This window comes from Equus asinus, chromosome 17 (genome assembly GCF_041296235.1).
Source record: "Equus asinus isolate D_3611 breed Donkey chromosome 17, EquAss-T2T_v2, whole genome shotgun sequence".
Classification (NCBI taxonomy): domain Eukaryota; kingdom Metazoa; phylum Chordata; class Mammalia; order Perissodactyla; family Equidae; genus Equus; species Equus asinus.
In genome coordinates this window covers 32,016,914-32,031,503 of record NC_091806.1, presented here as the reverse complement: position 1 = coordinate 32,031,503, position 14,590 = coordinate 32,016,914, and the positions used below count along the sequence as shown (strand labels likewise).

At 41.0% G+C, this 14,590-nt stretch overlaps 2 protein-coding genes across 2 annotated transcripts; both read left to right on the top strand.

The window, feature by feature from the left end:
• The first annotated feature begins 1,012 nt into the window (after positions 1-1,012).
• Positions 1,013-1,957, top strand: LOC106822537 (olfactory receptor 9I1). Its single transcript, XM_014827784.2, has one exon. It carries the CDS (start codon positions 1,013-1,015, stop codon positions 1,955-1,957), a length of 945 nt encoding a protein of 314 aa, XP_014683270.2.
• Positions 1,958-10,672: 8,715 nt separating this feature from the next.
• On the top strand, positions 10,673-11,626 carry LOC106822535 (olfactory receptor 9I1-like). The gene has a single exon (XM_014827783.3). It carries the CDS (start codon positions 10,673-10,675, stop codon positions 11,624-11,626), a length of 954 nt encoding a protein of 317 aa, XP_014683269.2.
• Positions 11,627-14,590: the final 2,964 nt, after the last annotated feature.

Sequence of the window (14,590 nt, the reverse complement as noted above, 5' to 3'; positions counted from 1 at the left end):
TAAAGTGGTAAAGATTAAAGTGAAGAGAAAGACTTTTGGATATCTCTTTTTTAATTACTGAGATATAATTGACATATAAAATTGTGTAAGTTTAAGATGTACAACTTGTTGTTTTGATGCATTTCTGTATTACAAAATGATTACCACAATAGCATTAGTCAGCACCTCATTCATGGCCCATAATATCATGTCTTTTTGTGGTGAGAACAAGTAAGAACTAGTCTTTTAGCAAATTTGAAGTTTATGCTACAGTATTATTGACTGTAATTACTATATTGTGCCGTAGAAATCAAGAACTTGTATCTACTAGTTACAAGTTTGTACCCATAAACAACCTCTTTTAATACCATCTTACTAGATAATTGTTTGACCACACATTGGATAATTAGAATTATATATAATTGCAATTATATAATTATACAATAAGAAAAAATATATTAATAGGTAATATAAGAGAATAGTCAACATAAAGAACAGCTTCATCATCTGCCACTTCTGAAAGGTTTTCGTGAGAAGAGGGGATTAAAATGCTTGTGTCTGGAAGAGGCAAAACTAAAGCCAATGAGGGAAAATAAAGAGAGAGGATCCAGATGCAAAAAGAGAATTAACAGGTAGAACTGTGCACCGATGGAGGCTCACACAGCTGGATACCATGGAGAGTATGCAGTTGAGGAGACTTCAGCATCCGATGGGGATTAGAACAGATGCTGACTAGATGCTTTCCAAATCTGAGGGTCTGTGTGTCTCTTATCATCACAGAAATTTCCAAATATAAACCAGAATTAATTTGAATTAGGAACACCAGCTCATGGCTCAGCTCCACAAAATGCAAGATAAGACCATAGATGCCCAAGGAAAATCAGCCAGGTACAGGATTTCTCAAAAACAAGCTCTATAAATTGACCCAGAAAAATAAACCCAACTTCTACCATAGCGAGAAAGAATCTATCCTTCAATTCCGTAAATTTTTTATTTTACTCTCATCCTCGGCTCAATAGTCCACATTGAATCCATGGCCAAGAATAATCTCACCACAGTAACTGAGTTCATTCTCATGGGCTTTACTGATTACTCCAAGTTGGAGATTCCCCTGTTCGTGATGTTTCTGAGTTTCTACGTGGTCACCCTTCTGGGAAATGTGGGGATGATCATTCTGATTCAAGTGGATGTCCAACTCCACACCCCAATGTACTTCTTCCTGAGCCACCTCTCCCTGCTAGATGCCTGTTACACCTCAGTCATCACCCCTCAGATCCTGGCCACATTGCCCACAGGCAAGATTGTCATCTCTTATAGTCAGTGCGCTGCCCAGTTCTTTTTCTTCACCATTTGTGCAAGTACTGAGTGTTTCCTTCTGGCAGTGATGGCCTATGACCGCTATGTCGCTATTAGCAACCCACTGCTCTACACTGTGGTCATGAACCCCAGAATCTGCTGGAGTTTGGTGCTGGGAGCCTATGTCTGTGGGATGTTGGGGGCCATCTTGCGTACCACATGCACCTTCACCCTCCCCTTCTGTGACAACAATAAGATCAACTTCTTTTTCTGCGACCTCCCACCTCTGTTGAAACTCGCCTGCAGTGACACAACAAACAGTGAGATTGTCATTGTCTTCTTTGGAAACTTTGTGATTTTGGCCAATGCCTTGGTCATCCTGATTTCCTACATGCCCATCATCAAGGCCATTTTGAGAGTGAAGTCTTCAAGTGGCAGGGCCAAGACTTTCTCCACATGTGCCTCTCACCTCACTGCTGTGGCCATTTTCTTTGGGACTCTCATCTTCATGTATCTGTGGAGTGGCTCAGGCAAATCCCTAGAGGAAGACAAAGTCGTGTCTGTCTTCTACACTGTGGTCATCCCCATGCTCAACCCTCTGATCTACAGCCTGAGAAACAAGGATGTGAAGGTAGCATTCAAAAAGGTCACTGGTAGATTCCAGGGGTCCCAGAGCATGTAGATCTGAGTGAGAGGAATTCTCCCCTTGGTCCATTTTCTTTCCATATCAATATATCTAGTAGGCACCAGCACTATATGCAACTTGTACCTACAAACAGAGAAAAGGTAGACACGTGCCACTGTGGCACACAAGAAAAACTGCAAATGTGGTAAAATTTGTCTCCAGCAATCCAACAGTACTTTCTTTTTCAATTCCTCTCCCACCTCCAGTCCATTCCTTAGCTCCCAAAAGTCTTATGCTGCACTCTGACATCGTTACCTGTAGAATCTTCAAGACACTTAACAATGCCTGATACATAGGTTTGGTGTTTTTCCCCTGCCCCCATTAGAATGTAAGTTTCATGAAGCAAAAACTGTCTGCTATTTTTAGCATATCTCATGACTCACAGTAGATGCTCAATAAATATCTGTTAAAAAACAGAAAGAAGATATAAATGAATAGGATTTCCGTTTCCAGAAATACAATGGACTTGGATTTTCTAATCAACCTTGCCCCTGAAAAACAGGTGAAATATAAATAAAAAGGTAAAGAGATACTAAGAAATCCAAGGTTAAAACCCAAGGGAAAATCTGAACCTTAAAAAGTAAGCAGTGTCTTGAAGCTGTTGGCCATCAAGAATATCTCCCTGTGAGGACATTTTTGTTGGTGATGGTGTCAATGAGTCAATTCCAACTCCCAGCCATCTTGTGTACAGCAGACCGTAACCCAGCCATTCTGGTTGTTTTGCGCCATCCTCTTACCTTCTCGTGGTGTATCAGGCAATGCTCCGCTGTTATTCAGAGAGTTTTCATAGCCAATTTTTTCTGAAGTGGGTGGCCAGGTCCTTCTTCCTAGCCTGTCATAGTCTGGAAGCTCCACTGAAACCTGTTCACCATTGGTTACTCTGCTGGTATTTGAAATACCAGTGGCATAGCTTTCAACTTCATGGCAAAATGCAGCCACCACAGTCTGACCACCAACAGGCAGGTGATGTGGATCCCTGACTGGGAAATGAACCCAGGCCATGGCAGTGAGAGCACAGAATCAGAACCACTAGACCACCAGGCCTGGCATGAGGATGTATTAGTTGTCTACTGCTGTTAACTTGGTAGCTTAAAGCAAACATTTACTATCACACAGTTTCTGTGGGTCAGGAATCCAGGCACGGGTTAGTTAGATGGCTCTGACTCAGGGTCGCTCACAAAGCTGTAATTAAGATGTTGGCCAGGGATACAGTCATCTTGAGGTCAACTGAGGGGAGATCCACTCCCAAGATCGCTCACATGACTGCTGGCAGGCATCGAGTCCTTTCCAGCTGTTGACCAAATATGTCAGTTCCTTGCTACATGGTCCTCTCCTTAGGGCAACTCACATTATGATGGCTGATCTTCATGAACGAATCCCGAAGATGGACACAACAGTCTTTTCAGAACCTAATCTCAGATGCAATATCCCACCACATTTTATTTACTAAAGGTAAGTCACCAAATCTAGGCCATACTCAAAGGTAACCATAACATGAGGGCAGAAGATGGCCCCAAAGTTTCTGGAATATGAAACACTCAAAACTCTTGGGTAGAGGAGAGACCCTATAGGATGGAAAAAAAAATAAAATATATATATATATATATGAGATTTAATATCCTTCTAATCTTGACATAAAATGAACTGATACAGATTTATGTAATTTAGAAAACGTTAACAAGGATGTGTGGTATTTCTTGTTCCTGTACACAGTACACACATACCTATGACTCCAAGCCTATACCCATCCACGAGACATGAGACCTCTCTTCCATTCACTCAGTCCCTTTGTTAGTCCTTTAGTTTTCCCTTTCCTTGCTTTTTTTTAAATTAACGCTCATGTAGAAGGTTATTGGTAATTATTTATATAGGTCTTTTTACTGGGAAACTTTGCTAAACTCCAATAGTTGTCAGTTCATTTTTTTGGAATTTCATTATAAATAAAATTTTCTGTGCATATTTTCTTTAGAAGTTATGTGGAAGTTCTTATCCTCACATGTGATTGAAAAAATTTGTATCCCAAACACTGCTGTCCACTTAGCATTATATCCTGGGCGTTTTCTACCCTAGTGATCATATGAGGTCCACCCCACTCAATATGTCCCAGAACCACTGCCCATTCCACAGAGATGCCCTACTGTTGAGTCACTATTTTGCAACTGCAGCCTGCTCCACAGTAAATGAGGCAGTGCCACAGTAAATTAGCTTTGCCCCAAAGTGCTAAACTCTCAAATCACACCCACCTTCCACCATCATCCACCAATACCCCTGAATGGAAACGATCTCCCTCATCTGCTGCTTTGTACATCTGGCGCTATCACCCACCACCAATGATGTGGCCCTGCCCACCAGAAAGATTCTTCATTCACTTATCATGGCTTCCACACAGACTCATCCCCAACCTGGGAGAGTGGAGACGAGTTTATGCCCCTGAACCTCTGTGGCGGTCTAAGTTTGAATCCCTTAACTCAGGGGAAATTCGTCAGCTTGCTGTGTGGCTCAGGGCCCTTCCCAACACCACCCATGCAACATCAAAGAACTAAAGCAAATGTATGCACTGTGAGATGCTTACATTTGAACCCCAGCTACCCACATCCAAAATATCCCATTACACTTAAATGATTTTGGTCACTTTGGTATTTTCAGTTTATTTATTATGCAATGACAGTACAATGGCCATAGATCTTAGTAGATATTGATGATTATTTGCTTGAGATAACTTCCTAGAAGAACTATGGGGAGAAGGGCATTTTTCACTTTAAGGAGCCTCATACAAATTAATAAAACTGATTTCAAGGTGCTCCCAGGCACTCCACAGTGTGTGAAGGAGCATGTTTCCCCACACTTCTGTCCATGTAGCTATTATGATCTTCTTCTAAATATTTGGTGATTATGAAAGAAAAAGGTAGCTCAGGGCTACATAAAATGTGTTTTTTAAAATTTCTTGTGATGTTAAACATTTTTCATATGTTTATTTAGCCACTGTTATGTCTTCTGTTATGAATTTGGCATTCAAATTGTTTGTCCACTTTTCTAGTGAGATATTTGACTTTTCTGATGGAACTATAGAAACATTAAGAAACTCTCCTTTCATTTGTCTGACAAAGATTTATTGAGTGTCTAGTATATGCCAGGAACTGTTCTAGGCACTAGAGGTACAGCAGTGAACAAAATGGATGAACTTCCCACCCTCAAAAATAGTGTTGTACAGAAATAGAGGTGGGTGACATGATAGGAACTGTGTGGGATAGTGGAGAGAAAGGGGGCTCCTGGAGTCAGAAAAGCTCTCTCTGATGTGGCATTTATACTGGGAAGTGCATGAAAAGAAGACAAAAGAACATCTTTGCGTATGGAGAGCATTTCAGACAGAGAGGACAGCAAGTTGAAAGACCCTGAGAGAAATAAAATAGTTCAGTGGCTACCAGGAGAAGAGGGGTGGAGGGTGGGCACAGGGGGTGAAAGGGAGCACTTATGCGGTGACAGACAAGAAATAATGTACAACTGAAATTTCACAATGATGTAAACTATTATGAATCTCAATTTAAAAAATAAATAAAAATAAAACACACTGAGTTAGGAAGAAGCTGGGCTTTCAAGGAAGAGACACAAGGGAGTAGGGATGAAGAAGAGAAATAGGCAGAGAGCAGATCTCACAAGCCAGAGTAAGAAATTAGGTTTTTTTAAAAGTGCAATAAGAAACCAATGGAGAGTTTTTAAAAACGAAGTTATAGGGGGTTTTTTTGGAGGAAGATTAGCTCTAAGCTAACATCTACTACCAATCCTCCTCTTTTTGCCAAGGAAGACTGGCCCTGAGCTAACATCCGTACCCATCTTCCTCTACTTTATATGTGGGATGCCTGCCACAGCATGGCTTGACAAGTGGTGCCTAGGTCCACACCCAGGATCCAAACTGGTGAGCCCCAGGCCGCTGAAGCAGAACATGCAAACTTAACTGCTGCACCACCAGGCCAGCCCAAGGAAGTTTTAGAATTTGATGTAGGTTTAAAACAATTTCTCCAGATTCTATGAGGAATTTGGATTATAGGGAGGTAAGAAAAGGTGGTGTATATATGTATATATATAGAGAGAGAGAGAGAGAGAGAATGAAATATTATCCAGCCATTAGAAAGAAGGAAATCCTGCCATTTGTGACAACATGAATGGAACTTGAGGGCATTATGCTAAGTGAGGTAAGTCTGACAGCAAAAGACATATACTGTACGATCTCACTTATATATGGGATCTAAAAAGCGTTACTCTCTATTCTGTCCCATTGGTCTACATGACTATGTTTATTCCAGTCACATTCTGTTTTGATTACTATTGCTTTTCAATGTAGTTCGAAATCAGGAAATGTGATGTCTCCAGCTTTGTTCTTCTTTCTTAGGATTACTTTGGCTATTCAGGGTCTCTGTTTGTTCCATACAAATTTTAGGATTGTTTACGCTATTTCTTTGAAAAACACCATTGGAATTTTTATAAGAATTGCATTGAAGCCAGTCTTTCTTGGTCTACTTCTTAACACCTCTCTGGGTTGTATCTACTCCACATAGTAGCATCAGAAGCCCCAGATATAAATACTCAAAAGTCTATGAGGAAAAAAGAGCATCCTTAAGTATCCCAGTTACCAAATCAGTACAACCACCTGTAGCTGCTGTGAGTGTTGGCTGCTAAAGATTCACATTAGCAACCTTCATTGGAGTACTGTCCTCAGCCAAGGGATCTACTTCACCCAGAAATGCCTAGGGAGTCATGCCTCACCTCTCGGGAATAGCTCACAGTCAATGGATAATCAAAATGGTCTTCACAAGACAAAACCCCTTGCCTAGAGGCAGAACCAAGCTCAAGGTATAACTCACACTCCAGAGTCCCCTTAAGGATTAGGTCAAAGCTAGATTCCAACAGAAATCACATCTTCACTTATCTGCTTCCTGCTTCCTTCACTCCCTCACAGGGTTCTTCTGTGAAACACTGACCCAAAAACCCCAGTATTGGGTCTTTTTTAAGGAACCCAAACTAACACATATCTCTTCCCAAAAGTCCAAACAAAGGTTCTAGGCTTGGGGCCTGCCCGGCGACGCAGTGGTTAAGTGCACACGTTCTGCTTTGGAAACCCAGGGTTCACCAGTTCGGATCCTGGGTGCAGACATGGCACTGCTTGACATGCCATGCTGTGGTAGGCGTCCCACATATAAAGTAGAGGAAGATGGGCATGGATGTTAGCTCAGGGCCAATCTTCCTCAGCAAAAAGAGGAAGATTGGCAGCAGTTAGCTCAGGGCTAATCTTCCTCAAAAAGAAGAAGTTCTAGGCTTAATATTAACAAGAAAAACAACAACAACAATAATCATTGTGTGATACATCAAAGCACTCCAGATCCCCTCAATCTGTCACAAGGAGAAGAAGATAATGAATAGCATACAATCACCACCTTCCATAAGTTCCCCAGGGAATGTTTAATGGACTATTATCATTACTGACATAATATCCCTCTTTTTTCTCTACCTTGTCCCAATTACCACCCTACTCTCTATACCACACCAGAAAACATTTGCAATATAGTACACACACATTTACCACACAGTTATTTCAATAGGTGTTTAATCACAGGAAGTGATCATAAATATTGTCCAAAACTTCACTGGAAAACAGAATTCCCTGTGCTGCCAGAAGTCCTGGTCTCTGGCTGCCTCCTTTCTTTGTAATACATTCATGCATCATCTGACATCTGCAATTGTAAAAACCACCCTGGCTGGATTGAAAGCTTCCTAATGATCAAAGGATTTTATTCCAGCTGTGTTACTTTACAGCGAATGGGGCACATGCTTGTCTGAGAACCCTCCTGCTGAAAGAGTTCTGATCCTATATTAATGAGTAGATGAAAGCACACAAGGCAGAGGGGTGACTCTAACAAAGCAGAGCACAGGTTATTAGAAGGAAGCAAGATGGGTTCTCCAGAAACCCACAATATAGCTGGAGAGATGAGAATAACCACTTAGAACAGCCATGGACAGTGTAACAAGTGGAATTAAATGCCTAATTGTGTGGTTCTAACAAAGGGTGTGTGGATTTCAGAGACCAAGAAAGAGAGAACAGCTAGAATAACCACAGAGAAACCTGCCTCTAAAAACTCTGGGAATGGATCTCTAAGGAAGGAAAACTAACAAATTACTGGGGGTATAGATTCAAATGAAACATATTTAGACCAATAGCCTCATTCCTTCCTGAACCAATAGTCATCCTTCCTGATGAGATTCTGAGCAGACAATGCAGCTCGGTTTCAGCCCCTAAGATGAGATCTGACACCATGTCTAAGGATGGATGCAGTGTAAAGAGAACTTTCACCAGCTGTCCTCAGATCTGAGTTCCAGTCCTGGCACCACTGTTGACTAACTGAGACAGCAGGACATTGAGGTCCCCTGGCGAAGAGGAACAAAGTGCATTCCCTACAGAAATGACAAATGAGCTTTGAACCAAGGAGAGTTAGGAGTTGCCATGAAATCCCACAAGAGTTGTTTTTATCCTCCCAGATGTGTGCAGATGAGATAATGAGCCCCTACTGCAGTGTGTTCTCCCTGACAAGATGGCTTTTCCTGGGAGCCCTGGGGGCTGTCCCAGGAGCTGGTTCATGATTCAGGGAGAACTTTTGTATTCACTGCATCCCTCCCACAGAAACATCCCCAAATCATTTTAAATACTCCACTGGCTTGCCTGCTAGGAAGAAACCTAAAATCTGTCAGCTACATTCATCTGTTTGAGCAATCTTAGCTGCCTTCTACAAAATGCCTCAATGACCCTAGATTAGTTTGATTCCAAACCTAAAATGAATCCAACCGGATTATTGCACAGGTAATTAAGATGTGATTGTGATCTTGGTCATGTTGAAAGGGTACTGGCTCTGAAGTAATGTTCATACGACCTAGGGTAGATGAAATTGACAGAGAATCATGCCATTGTCATTGAAACTTGTCATTCAATGGACCATGTCCAGAATGGGATTTGAGCACTTGTATGAAATACACAAGTAAAACTGGGTCATTTTTTTAGCGGGAGGGGGATCTACAGCAGTATTCTCTTTGGGCTTGTGTGTCACTAGGTAAATTTTAGAAAATTTGAACAGTTTCATGGTGTAGTGGTGAGGACTATATTGCAGAGGTTATACTTCAATAATGGTGCTTTATCAGGGACTGAGGAGTATGATTAACTCAATTTTGGACTCCCAGATCACCTAATATTACCTTTAAGTGACTATAAATCAATTGAAACAGTGCTTGAATGTTTTATATACTCAGCAATGAATAGCTAAAGAGTGTGCATGTTTCTAACCATACAGATGTTAGGAAAATCCTTTCAAGAGCCTCCTTTAGCCCATATACCTAGACATGCAAATCATGGCTTGTGAGAGACAAAATAACTTTACTTGTCTTATAATGTAGCCCCAGCATTTTTCAGAACAGAAAATGAAGCCCAAGGAGTGGAAATGAACCTTTGAAGTTTACTCAGCTAGTTAGTGTCTGTCTTAGAGCTGGTAATCATGGAGTTGACCATAACAAGAGGGCCTTCCAAAGAAGCTAACTCATCCCCAGACTGTGCTGCTGGAGTAGGGTGGAGGGAAATGATTACCAGCTCTAAGACACAGTGCTAAGAGGCCACTTTTTATGTATGCCAGTGCCTCCCTCCCACAGTTGACCCCTGATTAGAGACTGAGGAGACTCCTTACCCAAGATTAAAATGTTAAAGACTAAAGTAGAAAGAAAGACTTTTAGTTTTCTTTTTTTTATTATTACTGAGATATAACTGACATACAACATTCTGTAAATTTAAGGTGTACGTCCTGTTCGTTTGATACATTGCTATATTGCAATGTGATTACCACCATAGTGTTAGCCAACACCTCTATCATGTCCCATAATTATCCTGTCTTCCTTATGGTGAGAGCAATTAAGAACTAGTGTCTTAGCAACTTTGAAGTTTATAATACAGTATTGTTCATTGTAATCACTATGCTGTGCAGTAGATCTACCTAACTTATATCTAATATTTACAAGTAAGTGCCCTTAAACAGCCTCTTCTAATACAATCTGTCTAGGCAATTTTTTTACCACATGCCAATTAATTATATAATAAGAAAAAATGTATCAATGGGCAATGTGAGGGAAAAGTCAACATATAGAGCAGATTCATCATCATTCAACTTCTGAAAGGCTTTCACAAGAAGAGATTAAAATTGTTCTGAGATCTGGAAGAGGTAAATCTAAAGCCAAAGTAGGGAAAATTAAGAGAGAGAATCCATATACAAAAGGAGAATTAACAGGGAGATATGTCCACTGACGGAGGCTCCTACAGCTGGATACACATGGAGGGTATGCAATTAAGGAGACTCCAGCATCCAAAGGGGGTTAGAACAGATACAGACTAGATTCTCTCCAAATCTGAGAGTCTCTATGTCTCTTATTTTCATAGAATTTCCAAATATAAATGAGAATTAATCTGAATTAGAAACACCAACCCACAGCTCAGTTGCAAAAAATGCAGGATAAGACCATAGATGCCCAAGGAAAATCAGTCAGGTACAGGATTTCTGAAAAACGAACTCTATATATTGGCTCAGAAATAAACACCAAACTTCTATCATAGAGAGAGAATCTTTCCTTCAATTCTGGGAATTTTTTTATTTGATTCTCATCCTCAGATCAATAATCCACATTGAATCCATGGCCAAGAATAATCTCACCACAATAACTGAATTCATTCTCATGGGCTTTACTGACTACCCCGAGTTGGAGATTCCCCTGTTCGTGAGGTTTCTGAGTTTCTACGTGGTCACCCTTCTGGGAAATGTGGGGATGATCATTCTGATTCAAGTGGATGTCCAACTCCACACCCCAATGTACTTCTTCCTGGGCCACCTCTCCCTCCTAGATGCCTGCTACACCTCAGTCATCACCCCTCAGATCCTGGCCACACTGCCCACAGGCAAGATGGTCATCTCCTATAGCCAGTGTGCGGCCCAATTCTTTTTCTTCACCATTTGTGCAAGTACTGAGTGTTTCCTTCTGGCAGTGATGGCCTATGACCACTATGTCGCTATTAGCAACCCACTGCTCTACACTGTGGTCATGAACCCCAGAATCTGCTGGAGTTTGGTGCTGGGAGCCTATGTCTGTGGGACGTCGGGGACCATCCTGCGTACCACATGCATCTTCACCCTCCCCTTCTGTGACAACAATAAGATCAACTTCTTTTTCTGCGACCTCCCACCTCTGTTGAAACTCGCCTGCAGTGACACAACAAACAGTGAGATTGTCATTGTCTTGATGGGAAACTTAGTGATTTTGGCCAATGCCTTGGTCATCCTGATTTCCTACATGCTCATTATCAAGGCCATTTTGAGGGTGAAGTCTTCAGGTGGCAGGGCCAAGACTTTCTCCACATGTGCCTCTCACCTCACTGCTGTGGCCATTTTCTTTGGGACTCTCATCTTCATGTATCTGAGGAGTGGCTCAGGCAAATCTCTAGAGGAAGACAAAGTCGTGTCTGTCTTCTATGCTGTGGTAATCCCAATGCTGAACCCTCTGATCTACAGCCTGAGAAACAAGGATGTGAAGGCAGCATTCAAAACGGTCACTGGCAGATTCCAGGGTCCCAGAGCATGTAGATCTGAGTGAGAGGTCCTCCCTTCTTGGTCCATTTTCTTTCCATATCAACATATCTAGCAGGCACCAGCACTGTATGTAACTTGTACCCACAAACTGAGAGAAGTTAGACAGGTGCCACCAAGTACACAAGAAAAACTGCAAATGTGGTAAAATTTGTCTCCAGCAATCCAATAGTACTTTCCACCTTTCCCCTCTCCCACCTCCAGTCCATTCCTTAGCTCCCAAAAGTCTCATGCTACACTCTGACACCATTCCCTATAGAATCTTCAAGACACTTAACAGTATCTAATACATATGTTTGTTTTCATTCCCTGTCCACAATAGAATGTAGGTTCCATGGAAGCAAAGACTGATATTTTTAGTGCATCTCAACTCACAGTAGACATTCACTAAATATCCGTTGAAAAACTGAAAGATGATACAAACGAATCCCATTTCCATTTCTGGAAGTACAGTGGACTAGTATTTTCTAATTGACCTTGCCCCTGAAAAACAAGTGAAAAATAAATAAAAAGGTGAAGAGATACTAAGAAATCCAAGGCTAAAATCCAGGGGAAAATCAGAATCCTCAGAAGAAAGTAGAGTATTGAACCTGTTGGACATCGAGAATATTCCCCTATGAGGATATTTTTGGTGGTGGTGGTGCTGTCAATTCCAACTCCCAGCCACGTTGTGTACAGCAGACTGGAACCTTGACTGTTGTTTTGCGCCATCCTCTTGCCTTCTTGTGGTGTATCAGACAATGCTCTGCTGCTATTCATAGGGTTTTTGTAGCCAATTTTTTCAGAAATGGGTGGCTAGCTCCTTCTTCCTAGCCAGTCTTAGTAGGGAAGCTCTGCTGAAAGCTGTCCACCATCAGTGACCCTCCTAGTATTTGAAATACCAGTGGCATAGCTTTCAGCATCATGGCAAAATGCAGCCACCACAGTGTGACAACCGGCAGGCAGGTGATGTGGATCCCTGACTGGGAAATGAACCCAGGCCATGGCAGTGAGAGCACAGAATCAGAACCACTAGACCACCAGGCCTGGCATGAGGATGTATTAGTTGTCTACTGCTGTTAACTTGGTAGCTTAAAGCAAACATTTACTATCACACAGTTTCTGTGGGTCAGGAATCCAGGCACGGGTTAGTTAGATGGCTCTGACTCAGGGTAACTCACAAAGCTGTAATTAAGATATTGGCCAGGGATACAGTCATCTTGAGGTCAACTGAGGGGAGATCCACTCCCAAGATCGCTCACATGACTGCTGGCAGGCATCGAGTCCTTTCCAGCTGTTGACCAAATATGTCAGTTCCTTGCTACATGGTCCTCTCCTTAGGGCAACTCACATCATGATGGCTGACTTTCATCAGAGCAGATCCCCAAGACAAACACCACAGCCTTTTTGAAACCTAGTCTCAGAAGTAATATCCCATCACATTTTATTTACTAATGGTGAGTTTACAAAATCTTGACTATACTCAAGGATAATCATGACTACCTAAAGGCAGAAGATGTCCTTAAAGTTTCTGGAATGTGGAAATCCTCAAAACTCTTGAGTAGAAGAGAGAACCTACGACGAAGGAGTGGGGAAATATGTGTGTGTGTATATATATATACACATACATACATATGAATATATATGTATATATATCTGAGACATAATATATATGTATATTTATTAATGTATATTGCATGTATATATAATATGTATATATGTTACATGAATACATATGTTACATATATTATACATATTGTATATACATATATTATGCATATTATATATAATGTACATATTTACATATACATGTATGTATACGTGTATATATGTATATATACATATAATATGTATATATATATATCTGAGATTTAATATCCTTATAATCTTGACAGAAAAGGAGGTGGTACAGATTTATGTAAGTCAGAAAAATTAATAAAGATAGATGGTATTCCTCTTTGCTATACGCAGGACAGACATGCCTATATACCAATCCATGAGAGATGAGACCTCATTTCCATTCATTCAGTTCCTTCACTATGCCACTGGTTTTTCCTTTCATTATCTTACTGATTACTGCTCACGTAGTGGAGAGCTATTGAAAATTTTTTTATGTAGGTTCTTTTACCTGGAACCTTGCTGAACTCTAAAAGTTATCAGTTCATTATTTTGGAATTTAATTATAAATAAAACTTTACGTGCATTTTTTTAAAGTTATGTGGTATTTCTTATCCTTACATGTGATGGAAAAAATGTATATCCCAAACACTGCTGTCCGCTTAACATTATATCCTGAGCATTTTCCACCCTAGTGGTCATATGACGTCACATTTGCAATCACACTCCATGCCATCTTAATATTCTCCAGAACCACTGCCCATTCCACAAAGATGTCCTAGTGTTGACTCATCATTTTTCACCACCAGCCTGCTCCACAGTACATAAGCCAGCACCACAGTAAATTAGCTTTGCCCCAAAGTGCTGTACTCTTAAATCACTCCCACCTTCCACTGTCAACTACCAATACAGCTGCATGGAAATGATCTCCTCATCTGCTAATTTTTACATCTAACACCATCACCTGCCACCAGTGATGTGGCCCTGCCCACCTGGAAGCCCCTCGTTCCCTTATACTGGGTTCAGAACAGACCCATGCCCAACCCAGGCCAGCCAAGGATATTTTACGTCTCTCTGAACCTCTTTGGGGGTCTGAGTTTGAATCCCATATCTCAGGGGAAATTCTTCAGCTTCCTGTGTAGATCAAGAGCCCTTCTCAATTCTATCCATACAAAATCCAAGAATTAAAATCAAATGTATGCACTGGGAGATGCCTACAATTGAACCCTGGCTCCTCAAATCCAAAATATCCTATTTTACCTAAATAATTACGGTCATATTGATATTTTCAGTTTATTTGTTATGAAATAACAGTACCGTGACCATAGATCTTTGTACTTATTAATGAGTATTTCCTTGAAATAAATTCCTAGAA